Here is a 13557-nt window from a genome sequence, read left to right on the forward strand (position 1 = left end):
AGCAAAAGACAGACATACCAACTCCCCTGAAGACAGACCAGTTACCATGCTCTTGTGCCTTTCCTTCTAGCATGTTTTCTGTTGTGGCAGGTTTGTGACTCACTTTTAAAAGAGATTAGTTCTTCAGTACCCTTGCTGTTGTACGTATATAGATGGAGCTACATAACAAGAAAAGGTCACAGCAGAAAGGTGGTTATAGAAAGCAACTTTGTGAACTGGTTATGCTGCTGGAGGTAAGTTCAGTGAAGATGTTTTTATTAAAACTTTAATTTTATGTTGTTATAACAGACAACTATGTAGACATTTCAGAATCGGATATTTAGTTCTAAACTAATTGAAATGTATTTTTTAAATGTTTTGACCAGTGTATGAAATAATTTTGGATAGGCATAGATAACCAAATTGTCAAAAGTTCTTACTAGTAAGTGCCTGAAACTTGTGAATAGGTAGCTATGCTGTGGTTGTAACTATGGGGTCATTCATGATTTTGCTTCTGTTCTGCTGTTCTAATGATATTCCCAGGTGTGATGCAACTGAATGATGTCTTGAAGTCAAGTAGTGCAAACTAGGTAAGATGGTTTGAATGACTTAGCAAAAGTCACAGGTGGTTGAGAGCAGGATTACTTTCCTTATTCACTTCGTAAGGAACCTGTTGAGTGTAAGACAGATATGGAAGTCTGGGATTTCGTGGCTGCAATAGTGATGTAATATGAAGGCAGTCCCACCTGCGCTTTCTAACTGGGCATTCAAGGACTTGTTTGTGCATTTGAGTGAAACAGTCTGTAAGTCAGAAAGCCCAAATAAACGGATTTGTAGCCTGTGTAGGCTGCAGGTAGGGAACCTTCCCAGTTTGATAACCCGGCCTGTGTATTTGCAGGAATCTTTGAGCAAAATGTGCTGCTGTCATCTCTTCTCCACAGGTTCTTGGTGCTGTATGTTGCAGTGAGATTCTGTCTGGGGTCAGAATTTATTGATATCAAGTCTGAGGGTGTAAATTTGACTCACAGCTTCTTTTCTCTTCAGAAATTACTTTAGGGGACACAGAGAGCTCCCAACAGTAGAGAAAGCTGTTACCTTTTATCCCCAGTTAATCACCTGAATTTCTTTCCCCCCACTTACCATGCTTGCAAGAATTATCTCCTCCAATTCTTTTATTCCCTGGATGGTCCTTTTCAGCTGTGGCTGTCCCAGTTCTGCAATAGATTCTTCTGAGCACAGAACCTCTTCAGTGCCTGTCCCAGGGTGATGGGGAAGGTACTGAATTCACAGTGGTCTTGGTGTGCATGACTGGAATTGCCAGCAGTGCAGCACGCCAAAGTGCAGTCAACTTGATCATCAGTTGATGTCTCAACCCATTTCCTACAGGATGGAGCTGCTCATAGTGCAAAACCACTCTGGCAGATGGTGTGTGCTGGCTTCTGTATGGAAAATGTAGTGTTAAAATGGAATTCCAGTTTTCTGTTGCTAAAAGTCTCTTAAGTTTTCTGGAATGCAGTCTCTAGCAACTGTTACGAACTCTCTTTCCCACCAAAACATGACTACCTGCAAAAGAAGCACTGGCTGGTTTTGTGTGGTTTACTTTAATAGTATCATGCTGGCATTGGGGAAGACTTTTGCTCTTGGAGCTATATTTTAATACAATTGAAATCTGATTTAGGAAAGAATGTAGGTGCCTGTTTCCCTAGTGTGACAGGGTAGAGACTATCAGAGTAGGATCTAATTTTGCCAAGCTCATTTGATGGCAAATTGAGGCAGGCAAAGTGGGATGTGTTCAGCCCAGAGCAACTGCATTTTACCTTCTCTGTCCTCAAAGGAGCAGTTGATAACAGTATAAGTGCAATAATATTCCCACAGAAAATAAAATGAAATAAAAATAGGGCAGTCCAGCTACTGACTGAATGCAGCCAGAAAGATGGATGACTGGAAATACTGAGGAACTAAGAACTAGCTGAAGCATTTCTAGAGTGGGAGTCTCTGTGATGCTTCAGCACTTGTTTAGGTTCCTGATGCTTTTCTCCCTGTGCTAATAAATAAGCAGATCTGGGCTGATGGAAAACCTCAGTCAAAGGAAGTTCCCATTGGGGCATATATATTCTCAAAGCTTCCATAAATTGTTCTGTAATATGACAGTTTCCTATTACAGGTTTTCATAATAAGAGGCTTACTGGCAACCAGTAATGCAAGTTAACTGTGGAAATTTCTATTGCTTTTCTTGGCCCCTGTGCACTTCCTGAACAGTGTGTGCTTTTTCCCAGGTGTACCATTCTGGGCTTTGAAAGTGTGTCAAAACATGGGCAGGGCTGAGACCCCTGGAAGATGGCACTCAGAGGAGCAGATCAAAATGATCAAAAAAAGAAAGTGGGGGGCTTAAGGCATGAGCCCCAACATGTTAACTCTTGGTTTGTTTCCTGCCTTGATAAGTTAAAGTGCTAATCACTGACAGGAGGTTTTCTTAGACACATGGGAAATAATTTCTGCACAGTTCTGAACAAAGCTTCAAACCTATATAGCCTTGGGAGATATAGGTATGCAAATATCTTGGATAGCCCTTCCAGTACATTTTGATTAGTTTGCATTGTCAACCCACTTTCCTCTTAGGCACGTGCGGGTGCAGGCTTGTTTGGTTTATGAAATGTTGAATAAGTCTTCAAAGAGTACCATTGTTTCCAGGAAATGTGTTTTTCATACATACTTGTATTGTTAAAAAAAAAAAAGAAAAAGAAAAAGGCAGTAATGGATAATACTTTGGGCCTGTGAGAGCCAGCGGTGTGGATTTGCTTGGCATTGCAGCTTTCAAATGATACACACTCAGCACAAGTAGATTCTTTTCCGATTACATGAAAGCACTGTGTAATAATTACATCTTTTAAAGTATATATTGATTCACGGTGTTGTCTTGAAGTTGTTAAGAACCCAGATGCTAGTCTGCTTCTTTACATCACATACAAACTGGATATCATTCTGCAGTAGTCTGCTGAAAATCCAGTGATTTCAGAGAATCGTACATTTGAAGATGTAACCTTACGTTGCTCTCTTCCTCTAATCCACCCCTCTTGAGTGATTTATTTTAGGGACTGTGCATCATAGGTTTTGTCCTGGCATCCATTCCTGTAGTGTTGCGGTGCCTGTCCACATTACCAGAAAAAGATGGCTGGGAGACAATTAAAAAAGAAAAAAGTTAAACCAAAAAGAAAAGAACACACACACAAAGAAAAGAAAACCAGTTCCAGTTAGTAGAGAGAGTTTTGCTGCCAATGTGCATGGGGCATAATTTGATTTAAATGACTTTTGAAAAACAGTTCTCAAAATTGTTCCATGCATTTTCTTTCTGGCTACTGTTGAAAATATGGAGCTGAATATTTTCTGTGATGTTTCAAACCAGTATGTTCTGGCAACCTTGTAGCTGGGCCCTGTGCATTACACTCTTATTTCCAGTTCACTGTGGCCTGGAGTACAACACACAACTCATGAGATGAACCGAAGTGGGAGGTCTTGCAAGGAGCAGGCAATACAAAGACCCAGGGTACAAGGAACGTTTCACTGGGGTCCAGCAGGGAGGCTGCCAGTTTTAAGGGCCTCTTTTATGGAAAGGGTTTGTTTGTAGCTGTGTGTGCCTCATCAGATTTTATAAGTATGTAGGAGAAAGTTGGTTCCTGGGTGTCAGTAAAGGTTGGATGCTGACCTAGACCTTTTTCACCTCCCCAGGGTCAAAATTCTTCTCACTAGAGACATTTGCTGTACAGTACATGGGCTGTAGCTAAGTATTCATCACTGCTTTAAGTGATGAGTGAAAGAATAGCGTGTGGGTTGGGAAGCCATGGTTGGGAGACAAGGTGTTTGCTGTGTCACTTCGGCTCCAGGGACTCCTGTGTTTTGGGGAATGTGTATGAGAAGTGCAATAGCAGTAGGTATTCTGAAAATAGAGGCTATTTTTTTAGCACCAAATCAAATCCCAGGGGTGGCAGCGGAAGTGGAAAGTGTGGAACAAAGTTTGTTGATCTGGCTATAATCATACACAGCTCTTTGTAATTCTCTTGGGAGTCCTTACCAGATTGGCTTGTCTACAGAGGAGATTGTACAGTGTTTCCTACAAGCAGGCATCTGCCTGCTTGGGGAAACTGCCCTTGCCCATTGTCTTCTTGACACCATTACCCTCAGCATGTCTAAGTATCACAGAAATATCTGAAGTGTGAATCCCCTAAAGCCGATAGAGAGATCTCTGCAGAGATATGTCCAAGTAATCCTTGGGAAAGGTTGTGTAGACCTACCAGCAGCCTGTTACGAGCCTTTACCCAGCTCTGCTTTCAAAACAGCTCTTTGAGCTCAGATATATCCCCTGCAGACTGCAGAGTGGCTTCTTTTTGGAGTTTTGGAGTGGTCTGATCCATGCCACTGGTGGCATGGCACATATGGTGTACTTCTGCTGAGCAGGGAGAAGCTGCTTCTGGCATCTTCTTTTCTTTTCCTGCTTCTCAGCAATTCTTAGAGGGTACAAAAGGCAGGAGTGTACAGAAGGAGCTGTTCAATTTATCCTTGTGGGAGAACCAGGTGAAATGAGCCCAAAGGAACATGGTCCTGATCCTAGGACTATGTACCCTACAGGCAGCAGTTCAGGAGCCAGACTTGGGAGAGACGGGTCTGGGGAGACCACAAAGAAGTGGCAGGAAGGGGACGAAGGCAGGAGTACTTCTTGAGGAGGGATGGAGGAAGAGGCAACTGTCTCCTGCTCAGTGATAATAAAGTGTTGATAAGCATGTTTGGAAGCAGACATGGGTGTGGATGAGGGCCAGGGCAAGGTGAGTAGGGAGTTTTCAGAGGCAAATGATAGGTCAGAGACCAGATATGGAGGGGAGATACATGGTGAGGAGGCAGTTATTGTTTTGGCTTTAGCATTCAGAGAGGTCAGTCTTGAGAATTTTCCCTGTTGATCCTTTTCCACTTGTTACTCTGGTTATTTGTGCAAGGTGGTAGGAAAAGGACTTGAACAGAGTCCACTCTAACCTGTGATGTTTAGGTAAAGCCTGAAGATGAGCAAACAGTTCAGGAATCAGGTTTATTGGTGGAAGCAGGATGAAGTAGTGAGATACGTTTTTGGTGGGGTTTGGTTGTTTTTTTTTGTTTTGTGCTTGGTATTTTTTATTATTATTTTTGTGTGTGTGTGTTTTTTTTTGTTTTTTTGTTTGTTTGTTTTTCTGCCATTAATTCCAGTACTTGTGCAGCTGCCCTGACAAGCCTGAGTGTAGGGATGTCTGCTTGGGTTGGACCAAACCTGGATGATCAGTCTGATCCCTTGAATTAACTCTGCAGTAAAAACTCACCTTGCAGGTTAGTCTGAGCAGAGATGATGCAGGATGCTGGTGAAAGCAGGGGAGATCACTTTAGGAATACAACAGATTTGGTGGGCATACTGTAGCAACTGCTGTGACAAAACTGTGTGATACCTGGGAATATCAGAACACACTAGGGAGAAGCAAGTAGCTATTTCCTAATCAAGAGGGAGAGGTTTTAGTTTGGATGTTTGTATGATTGTCACATCCAATGTGATGCCTGGAATGTAAACTGTAATGGGCTGTTTAATATAAAATAGCTATCCTGTGGGCTGTTAGTGTTTCTAGTGATTTAGAATTAAAATAGATTGTTAAAAACCCCAACAAACCAGCCCCAAACCACAACAAAAAAACCCACTCAGTCTAACTTTATTGGTATTTTAAAAGTACTGCTGTAACTGCTGGTGCTAAGACTAGTCGCCTTTACTGGGTTGTTGTCTTTGCCAGAGCTGTTTGGTGTATATGGCATTATAAAGAGAAGGAAGGGTGATTAGGACAGGTGTTTTTTCTCTTACTGGAAGTGCCATCCTTTCTTTATCCAAGAAGGAGCTAGAGTAGGCCAGCCTTTGTTTGGTTGCTCTTTTCAGAAAAGCAAAGCCCTTCCTTGCAATATTTATGGTATCTTGGCTCTAGCGTGTATGTATGAGCTGTGACAGCATCCTCATGTTAGCCAGGCTCTGTTCCTACTCCCTCATGAGTGAACATTAGGGAACCAGCTTTTAAGCAAAGCCTGTTTAATACGGCAAAAGCTGGGAGACTAATAGATGCAGGTGTTCACAGTATCGGTATGAAATGTGATGTTTGTATTAGTGTTGTGGTAGCAACGGTCTTTTTAATGGTGAGAGCGGGTAATTTGGTCCAAAGCCCCTGTTGTTAGCAGTCTTGAAAACTGCTTTCAACCTGTTTCTGTTTCTCAAACTTGTTGCCTAACTAGGGCTCAGCTGTAGAGAGAACCAATGACTCTCACCTAAGCTTTGTCTCCCTACTCAATATTGAACATAATAACTTGTCTATAGCTCAAAGGCGTCTTAACCTTGGTTTATAAACCTCAGAAGTAGTCTTGGGCTGAAGACTTAATTTTCTTTATAGCTGTTCCCATGTTTAGTCCTCCCTGTTTAGCGTGAGCTCCCTGCCTGCTATGAATCCGTCTTCAGCTTCTATTCACTGGTGAATCTACTGCACCTTTCTGTAGCAGCATGAGGAGCCTCTTTGTGCATTATTTGTCTGCCCCAGTGAAAAGAGTTATTAATGGTTTGTCACTTCTAAAATCTTTTAGATAAGTTACAGATTTGGGGATTGATTACTTGTTGAGGAATTTTGTTGGGGTTTGACTGACTTACAGAGTAGAGGTATTGTTCTATATCATCTCCATTCTTCTCCACTATCCTTAGGAAAATACTTTTTTAAATACTAACATTTTGAGTGAGATGAAGAATTTAATTTTTATTGAGTCTCTGTCTAAAACAGCTACAGTGAAGATGATCCTGCAAGGTGTATCTGGCCAACTGTGTCTAGTCCAGCAGATATCCCGTGTCACATCTTCAGATCTATGGGGATTCATGGATTGCTTGGATCATGGATGACTGAGGAAGAAAAGCAAACCTGTTAGTGTCAGGCTTAAGCTCTCTGGGGGCTTGGTGCTTTTATTGGAAAAAGCCTAGGGCATAATAGCTTAATAGTGATTGAAAATCACTGGTCTGGTTCAGTAGCTTGAGATTAAAGACTAATATATATATTGCTGGCTGTTGCCATTGAAGAGGCAGCAACAAAAACCCCATACCTGATCTTAGAGTGAACAAGCCTGGGCTTTGTCCCCATGTAGATGTCAGGCTTAGGTGGAAAGTCTATGAAAAGCTTGGAACTAATAGGACAGATATAAGATTGCTTCTGACAGAGAAAATAGTTTCTCCTGCAGCTCAAGAGGTAATCCTTGTGCTTGCAGATCCACAGATTCCAGGTTCAGTTTTCTGTTGGAACAAATTCCTCCCAAGTAAGGACAATTGCTTGTTTGATGGCTACTTCAAGATGGGGCTGGATATGGGAAGGTAGTCACTCTGCTGTCCAGAATGTACATGTCCTTGACAGGATATTGTTGCCCACTAGCTGTTTTTTATTATATTTTTGGTTGAAATGGGATTTTCGTTCAAAGATCTTGTGTTCAGTCAGCTATGACTTTACAAAGCAATCACTGTTGGGCAGAAACCTGATGCTTATTTAGTAACAGATGTTTGTTTAAACCTGGAAGAAAACTTATTCTGCCACTATTGTAAGGATCAGAGATTCAAATAAGCAATTGACTTTCATAAAAATGCTTATTAAAACTTTAAAAAAAAAGTTACTGAAGAGCATATGAAGGTAATAGAACCATATGGTAGACATTTGACTTCTCAGGCCAGGAAGTTAAGGTCTTTTAGAGGGCTTTAACCATGCGTCCTGGGATGTTTGCATGGTCATATATTTCATGCATATGCAGCAAGGGGGAATCCCTTCCTCCTGGGTCCATGAAGAGTAAACTGCTTTGGCAGAGAATGATACTTTTTACTGCACATAGGACTACATGACAGACTTAGCCAATTGTATGTTTACTTTACCCTGCATCTCTGATAGGTACTGATATGTTCTAGCTGTATGCAAAATTCAGTAAGCATAATAAGAAATAGGAGGGTGCAGTATCATCAGTTTCTGTTTCCAAGATCATAGAATCATAGAATAGTTAGGGTTGGAAAGGACCTTAAGATCATCTAGTTCCAACCCCCCTGCCATGGGCAGGGAAACCTCACACTAAGCCATGTCACCTAAGTCTCTGTCCAACCTGGCCTTGAACACTGCCAGGGGTGGAGCATTCACAACTTACCTGGGAAACCCATTCCAGTGCCTCACCACCCTTATGGTAAAGAATTTCTTCCTTATATCCAATCTAAACTTCCCCTGTTTAAGTTTGAACCTGTTACCCCTTGTCCTGTCACTACAGTCCCTAATGAAGAGTCCCTCCCCAGCATCCTTATAGCCCCCCTTCAGATACTGGAAGGCTGCTATGAGGTTTCCACGCAGCCTTCTCATATCCAGGCTGAACAGCCCCAACTTTCTCAGCCTATCTTCATACAGGAGGTGCTCCAGTCCCCACATTATCCTTGTGGCCCTCCTCTGGACTTGTTCCAACAGTTCCATGTCCCTTTTATGTTGAGGAAACCAGAACTGCACGCAATACTCCAAGTGAGGTCTCAGGATAGCAGAGTAGAGGGGCAGGATCCTTCAACCTGCTGGTCACGCTCCTTTTGATGCAGCCCAGGATAGGGTTGGCTTTCTGTGCTACGAGTGCATACTGCTCCCTTATGTTCAGTTTCTTATCCATCAACACCCCCAAGTCCTTCTCCACAGGGCTGCTCTGACTCTTCTTTGCCCAACCTGTAGCTCTGCCTGGGATTTCTCCGACCCAGGTGTAGGACCTTACACTTGGCATGGTTAAACTTCATGAGGTTGGCATCAGCCCACCTAACAAGTGTGTCAAGGTCCCTCTGGATGGCATTCCTTCCCTCCAGAGTATCAACAGAACCACGCAGCTTGGTGTCATCGGAAAACTTGCTGAGGAGGCACTCAATCCCACTGTCCATGTCAGCGACAAAGATGTTGAACAAGACCGGTCCTTACACCGATCCCTGAGGGACACCACTCGTTACTGGTCTCCAGCTGGACATTGAGCCATTGACCACAACTCTCTGTGTGCGGCCATCCAGCCAGTTCTTTATCCACCGAGTGGTCCACCCATCAAGTTGATGTCTCTCCAATTTAGAGACAAGGATGTCGTGTGGGACAGTGTTGAACGCTTTGCACAAGTCCAGGTAGATGATGTCAGCTGCTTTGCTTGTGTCCATCAGTTCCATAGCCCCATCATAGAAGGCCACCAAATTGGTCAGGCAGGATTTCCCCTTAGTGAAGCCATGCTGGCTGTCACCAAGCACCTTGCTGTTTTTCATGTGCCTTAGCATGCCTTCCAGGAGAATCTGGAATTCCAACATTTTGCCAGGCACAGAGGTGAGACTGACTGGTCTGTAATTCCCCGGGTCATCCATTTTCCCCTTCTTGAAAATGGGGGTTATATTTCCCTTTTTCCAGTCGTCAATGATGCTGCGTTTAAGAAATGCTTATTCTGTCACAGAATTTGCTGCTGCTAATATGTAGAAGGATCTGCTGTTTGGAATCTGTGTGATGAGCTCATGTTGGCCAGCAATTCTGATCATCTTAAATTGAGTAATTGTACCCACTGAGCTCCTGATTTTGTAAAGTCTTATGTGGTTTTCCAGTTTTGTGATGTACAGCTTCCCTAATTTTTTTGTGTGATGTAAGAAATCTTGGGTGAAATTCCCGGCTCTGTTATGTATGAGGTCAGTCTAAATGATCTGTCTTGGCCTTAAAAAGAAAACAAATCCTGTTGCCCATACTTGCCAGCATCTGGACATTTTGGTGCTCTGCTGTGCGAAAGTCATGATTTTGTGGACTCTGGAAAACTTTACTCAAAAATCCATTTGCAAATCCATAAGGAAATATGTGACTGGGGACTTGGGTAGTCACAGCTGGAGTATCCTGCTAGCTAGTGGCATCAGTGTGCATCCTCTGTCTTGGGGAGAAGCATGGTGATTTTAGCACATAGCATTTAAAAAGAAATCCATATCTGTTGCCTTCTTTAATGCAGCATAAACTCTTCGAGCATAAACTTTTCAGTGCTGCTTCTTTAGAGAAGCATTTCCTAACATATATAATATTTTTCACTGCATTATGTCTAGAAACCTTTGTAATTTAGCACCTGAAACACATCTCTCACTCTCCAAAGAGCAACTTGGAGAGAAAGAAATTCAGGCAAAGCCTTAAGGGGTTGAAGAAAATGGACTCCTGCTGCAGCTGCACACTTGCACACATCTGGTGCAATTGAAATTTAAGAGCTGAATACATCCACGTCTGACCATAGTACAGTCCAAACATTAGTGTTGACACTGGTTTTCTTTTGGATAGGCACACTGGCAGAGTCACTAGCATGTGGAGCCTTGTCAGCTCTCTAATCTAATAGACTGTTCTTGCCCAGACCATTGTGTGTCAGTATTTTGTGTACCAAATGTAGCCAGATTTAATAATCAGCCATTTTCCTGTCTTCTGCCAAACTTTTTTCCTTTTTGTCACAATCTAATGTTTTGAGTCAAAATCTGCTATGGTAACAAATTATATACATATTAAAAAATGAAAATAAAGAGTCACAGAAGGTAACGAGAGTTCAAAGTAATGTCATCTGAGTTTTTTTAAAGACTTCAATTCAGCCCTGTTTTAAAATTGATTTTACTTCTGTTATGTATTGTGAAAAGATTACTAAGACTGTGGCTCTGTATAGGTAAAATTCTGAAAGTCTTCCCTTGTACAGGTCTCATTTTGATCTATTTGCTTTTTAGTTACTAAACAGTAATTTGTGGAGCTTTCTGGATTGTATTTTTCTTACTTGGGAATGCTTGGACTGTTTGAGCTAGGACCTGTTGAGGCTATTTATGCTTATTTCTAGTGACTATATCAATCATATAAAATATGTTACCAGGATGTTTTTTCCTTATTATTATTATTGCATCTTTTAAAAGGGCCCTTCACTTGCCTTGCTAGTGGCATGAGTTGCTGCTGTCATATACTGGGTTAGTGGTGCTGAGGACAGGGATACCTTAGAGGAAGATCTCTAGAGAGTTGCCTGCCTGGTGAGCACCAGCACCAGCAGGAGGGGAGCTGAGTCACTGGGATCATTCCCATTGGAATGGGATCACTCAGTTTCTTTGTGATTTTAATAATTAGTAGGCTTTTTCTTATTCTGTGCTGATTTGAATCTTGCACTGGAGTACCACAGCTTGAGTGAAACTTAAACACTTCTGAAACTAAAACCTGGATTAGGGTTCCAGGGTTAGGTAGGTGTTTGCAACTTGCTGTTGGTTGCATGAAGCACAAATAAAGGCATACTTGTCCAAGTTGTCAACCATTTTGATCATTGTATCCCGAGATGGAGCAGTTTCTGCCTCTTGTTACATGAAATGAAGTATGCCATCCAGGTCTGGTGTCTGCTGGTACATGGGTTCTCCATGATTTTATATGATACAATTGCAAATTGCACATATGGCTTTTCCTCTCCCTATACCATTGCTGCACTAAAGTGGGGACAAATCTGTAGCAATGGTCAGAGTTGCTTATCCAAATTATCAGTTAGTTAGTGGTTAAGTAATTTGTACTTTGAGTTCATTCCTCTTAGTAATTTAATTACAAGATTTGTATAAGTATCAGCAATGATTGAGTGCCTTTAACAAAAAGACTGGAGCCTAAAATAAATGTAAAGTTTGGTGCCATACCAAGCTGCCACAGTCCAGTTCCTCCACAGGTTGCAGTGTTCTCTGGTCTGTACTTACTCAGTCTGTTCCTAATTGTGTGTTGGGGAGCTTTCCCAGAGATGTGTTTTGACATGATCCCAGCATTCACCAGAACTACTTGAGTTTTGGGACTTCCCTGGATGATTAGTGTATCTTGGTGAACAATGGTCTAAGCAAGTCATTACATTGTAGTGTATCCTCCTCCCTCTCTGTGCTTACTCCCAGCTTCTGGAGAGCTGATTAGAGGCTTGGCAGGAACTGTATGGCTATGCTCTAGATACGCTTTGGATACATTACTGTCACAGTTGAGGTATTGTAAAAGCCATGCTGTTCCCATCTTTATCCTAGTAAGGTACCTTTTTCCACTGTGCAGTGTCTATGGCTAATTACATGGCAATTGCATCGTGTCACCAGCCACCCACAATTCATTGTCACCTCCTTGGGGATGCAGATGAAAAAGGAAAGACAGTATTTTCTTTCTTCAGTCCAGTGATTTAGCTTGCCTCTTTTGTTTTTAATCCTCTGCTCCTTCAGGTAATAAAGCCAGATGGTTGTGACAAAGAAACAGAAGCTACACATGAATCAAATGTCCCTGAAGATATGTTGGGCACTTGTATTCCTCAGGAGGCAGCAAAAGGTGATGCTAGAAGTCCGGATGTCATTATAGAAGCTCAGTTTGATGATAATGATGCAGAGCATGGACAAGACCACTTGCAGAATATGTTGACAGATGACATTAAGAAACTCTTCCTGGATACTGGTGAAAAGGGTGAGTAGATCAGATTGCTGATTTAAACCTTTGTTTGAGCAAATTATTGAAGTATTACTTTGTTGTCTTGCTTTGCTGCAGGATACAAAATATAGGCATAAAAGCTCAATGCCTTATCACTCCTATCCCCTTCTGCTAAACTGCCTTCATAGTTTTAAATGGGTATTAAGGACTGTGTTTTGTTTGAAGCAAAGTTAATCTGTGAAACAGAAGTCACACCTTTAGATTTTGCAGTTCTCAGGGCTGTCTGGGGACTGCTGGTTGCTGTTTAATTCAAGATGCTGCTCTGGCAGTTTCCTTCATTGCAGCTTGGCTGACCAATCTGTATGTCTCAGTTTGGGGATAAGAATATATTTCCTTGGGGGCAGTTAGATTTGTTGCTGTTTTCAAACAGTTGAGTTATGAGCAACTTGAAGATTTGGTCCATTTATAAAGAAAATTGCACTAAAACCTAAAGCCAATTATGCAATCTGTTTGGAAGGCAAACCTATTTTATTCTGAATCTGAATTCCATCCAAACCATCAAGTGTTGCTTAGGGCAAAATAAAATCAGCTACCTTGTCCCAAACTGTGCTTATGCTGCTCTTTGCAAGTCCTTTCTAGTACTAAATCCCTTCCTGAAGAGCTGTGTGTTGAAAGGATTCTGACAACTGGCACATTTAATATGTGCCTTCAGCTGCTGGTGAAGAATTTGCCAGGACAGATATTCTGGTGCATTCTTGATGTCTGCCCTAGTTGTCCAAAAAAGATGCAGTAACTTGGGACAGAAGTACTGGTTGATCTCTGACAAATCTTGGTGGTGTTTGTAAAGCTGTTCTACAAATACCTTGTGTTTTCCTGAGATTGCTTTTGAAGATGCACAGATCTCTGTTCATACTGATGCTAGACTTCCATTTTTCACACCTATCTTTAATAAAACTGGAAATAAAATTTGAGTGGAAGTGGTGTAGTTTTTATGACAAAACATTGGTTTCAGCTAATGAAGGCAGCTGCCACCTCACCAGCTTGTGATGCTATTTCCTTCTGGGTGCTTCCACTGTCTTTGAGTTACTGCCAATGTGTGTGAATTAACTTCTAT

At 41.8% G+C, this 13557-nt stretch overlaps 1 protein-coding gene across 3 annotated transcripts in view; it reads left to right on the top strand.

Moving 5' to 3' along the window:
• The window catches only part of DIS3L2 (DIS3 like 3'-5' exoribonuclease 2), a 198863-nt gene that overhangs the window by 49033 nt on the left and 136273 nt on the right, over window positions 1-13557 (top strand). For all 3 annotated transcript variants that reach the window (XM_057427351.1, XM_057427350.1, XM_057427353.1), the window contains one exon: window positions 12245-12479. In XM_057427351.1, the coding sequence (XP_057283334.1) occupies window positions 12245-12479 (235 nt within the window). The remainder of the gene's footprint in view (window positions 1-12244; window positions 12480-13557) is intronic.

Source organism: Pezoporus wallicus, unplaced genomic scaffold (assembly GCF_028554395.1).
Source record: "Pezoporus wallicus isolate ANWC-B61680 ecotype Strahan unplaced genomic scaffold, APGP_CSIRO_Pwel_v1 scaffold_7107, whole genome shotgun sequence".
In the NCBI taxonomy this organism is placed as follows: domain Eukaryota; kingdom Metazoa; phylum Chordata; class Aves; order Psittaciformes; family Psittacidae; genus Pezoporus; species Pezoporus wallicus.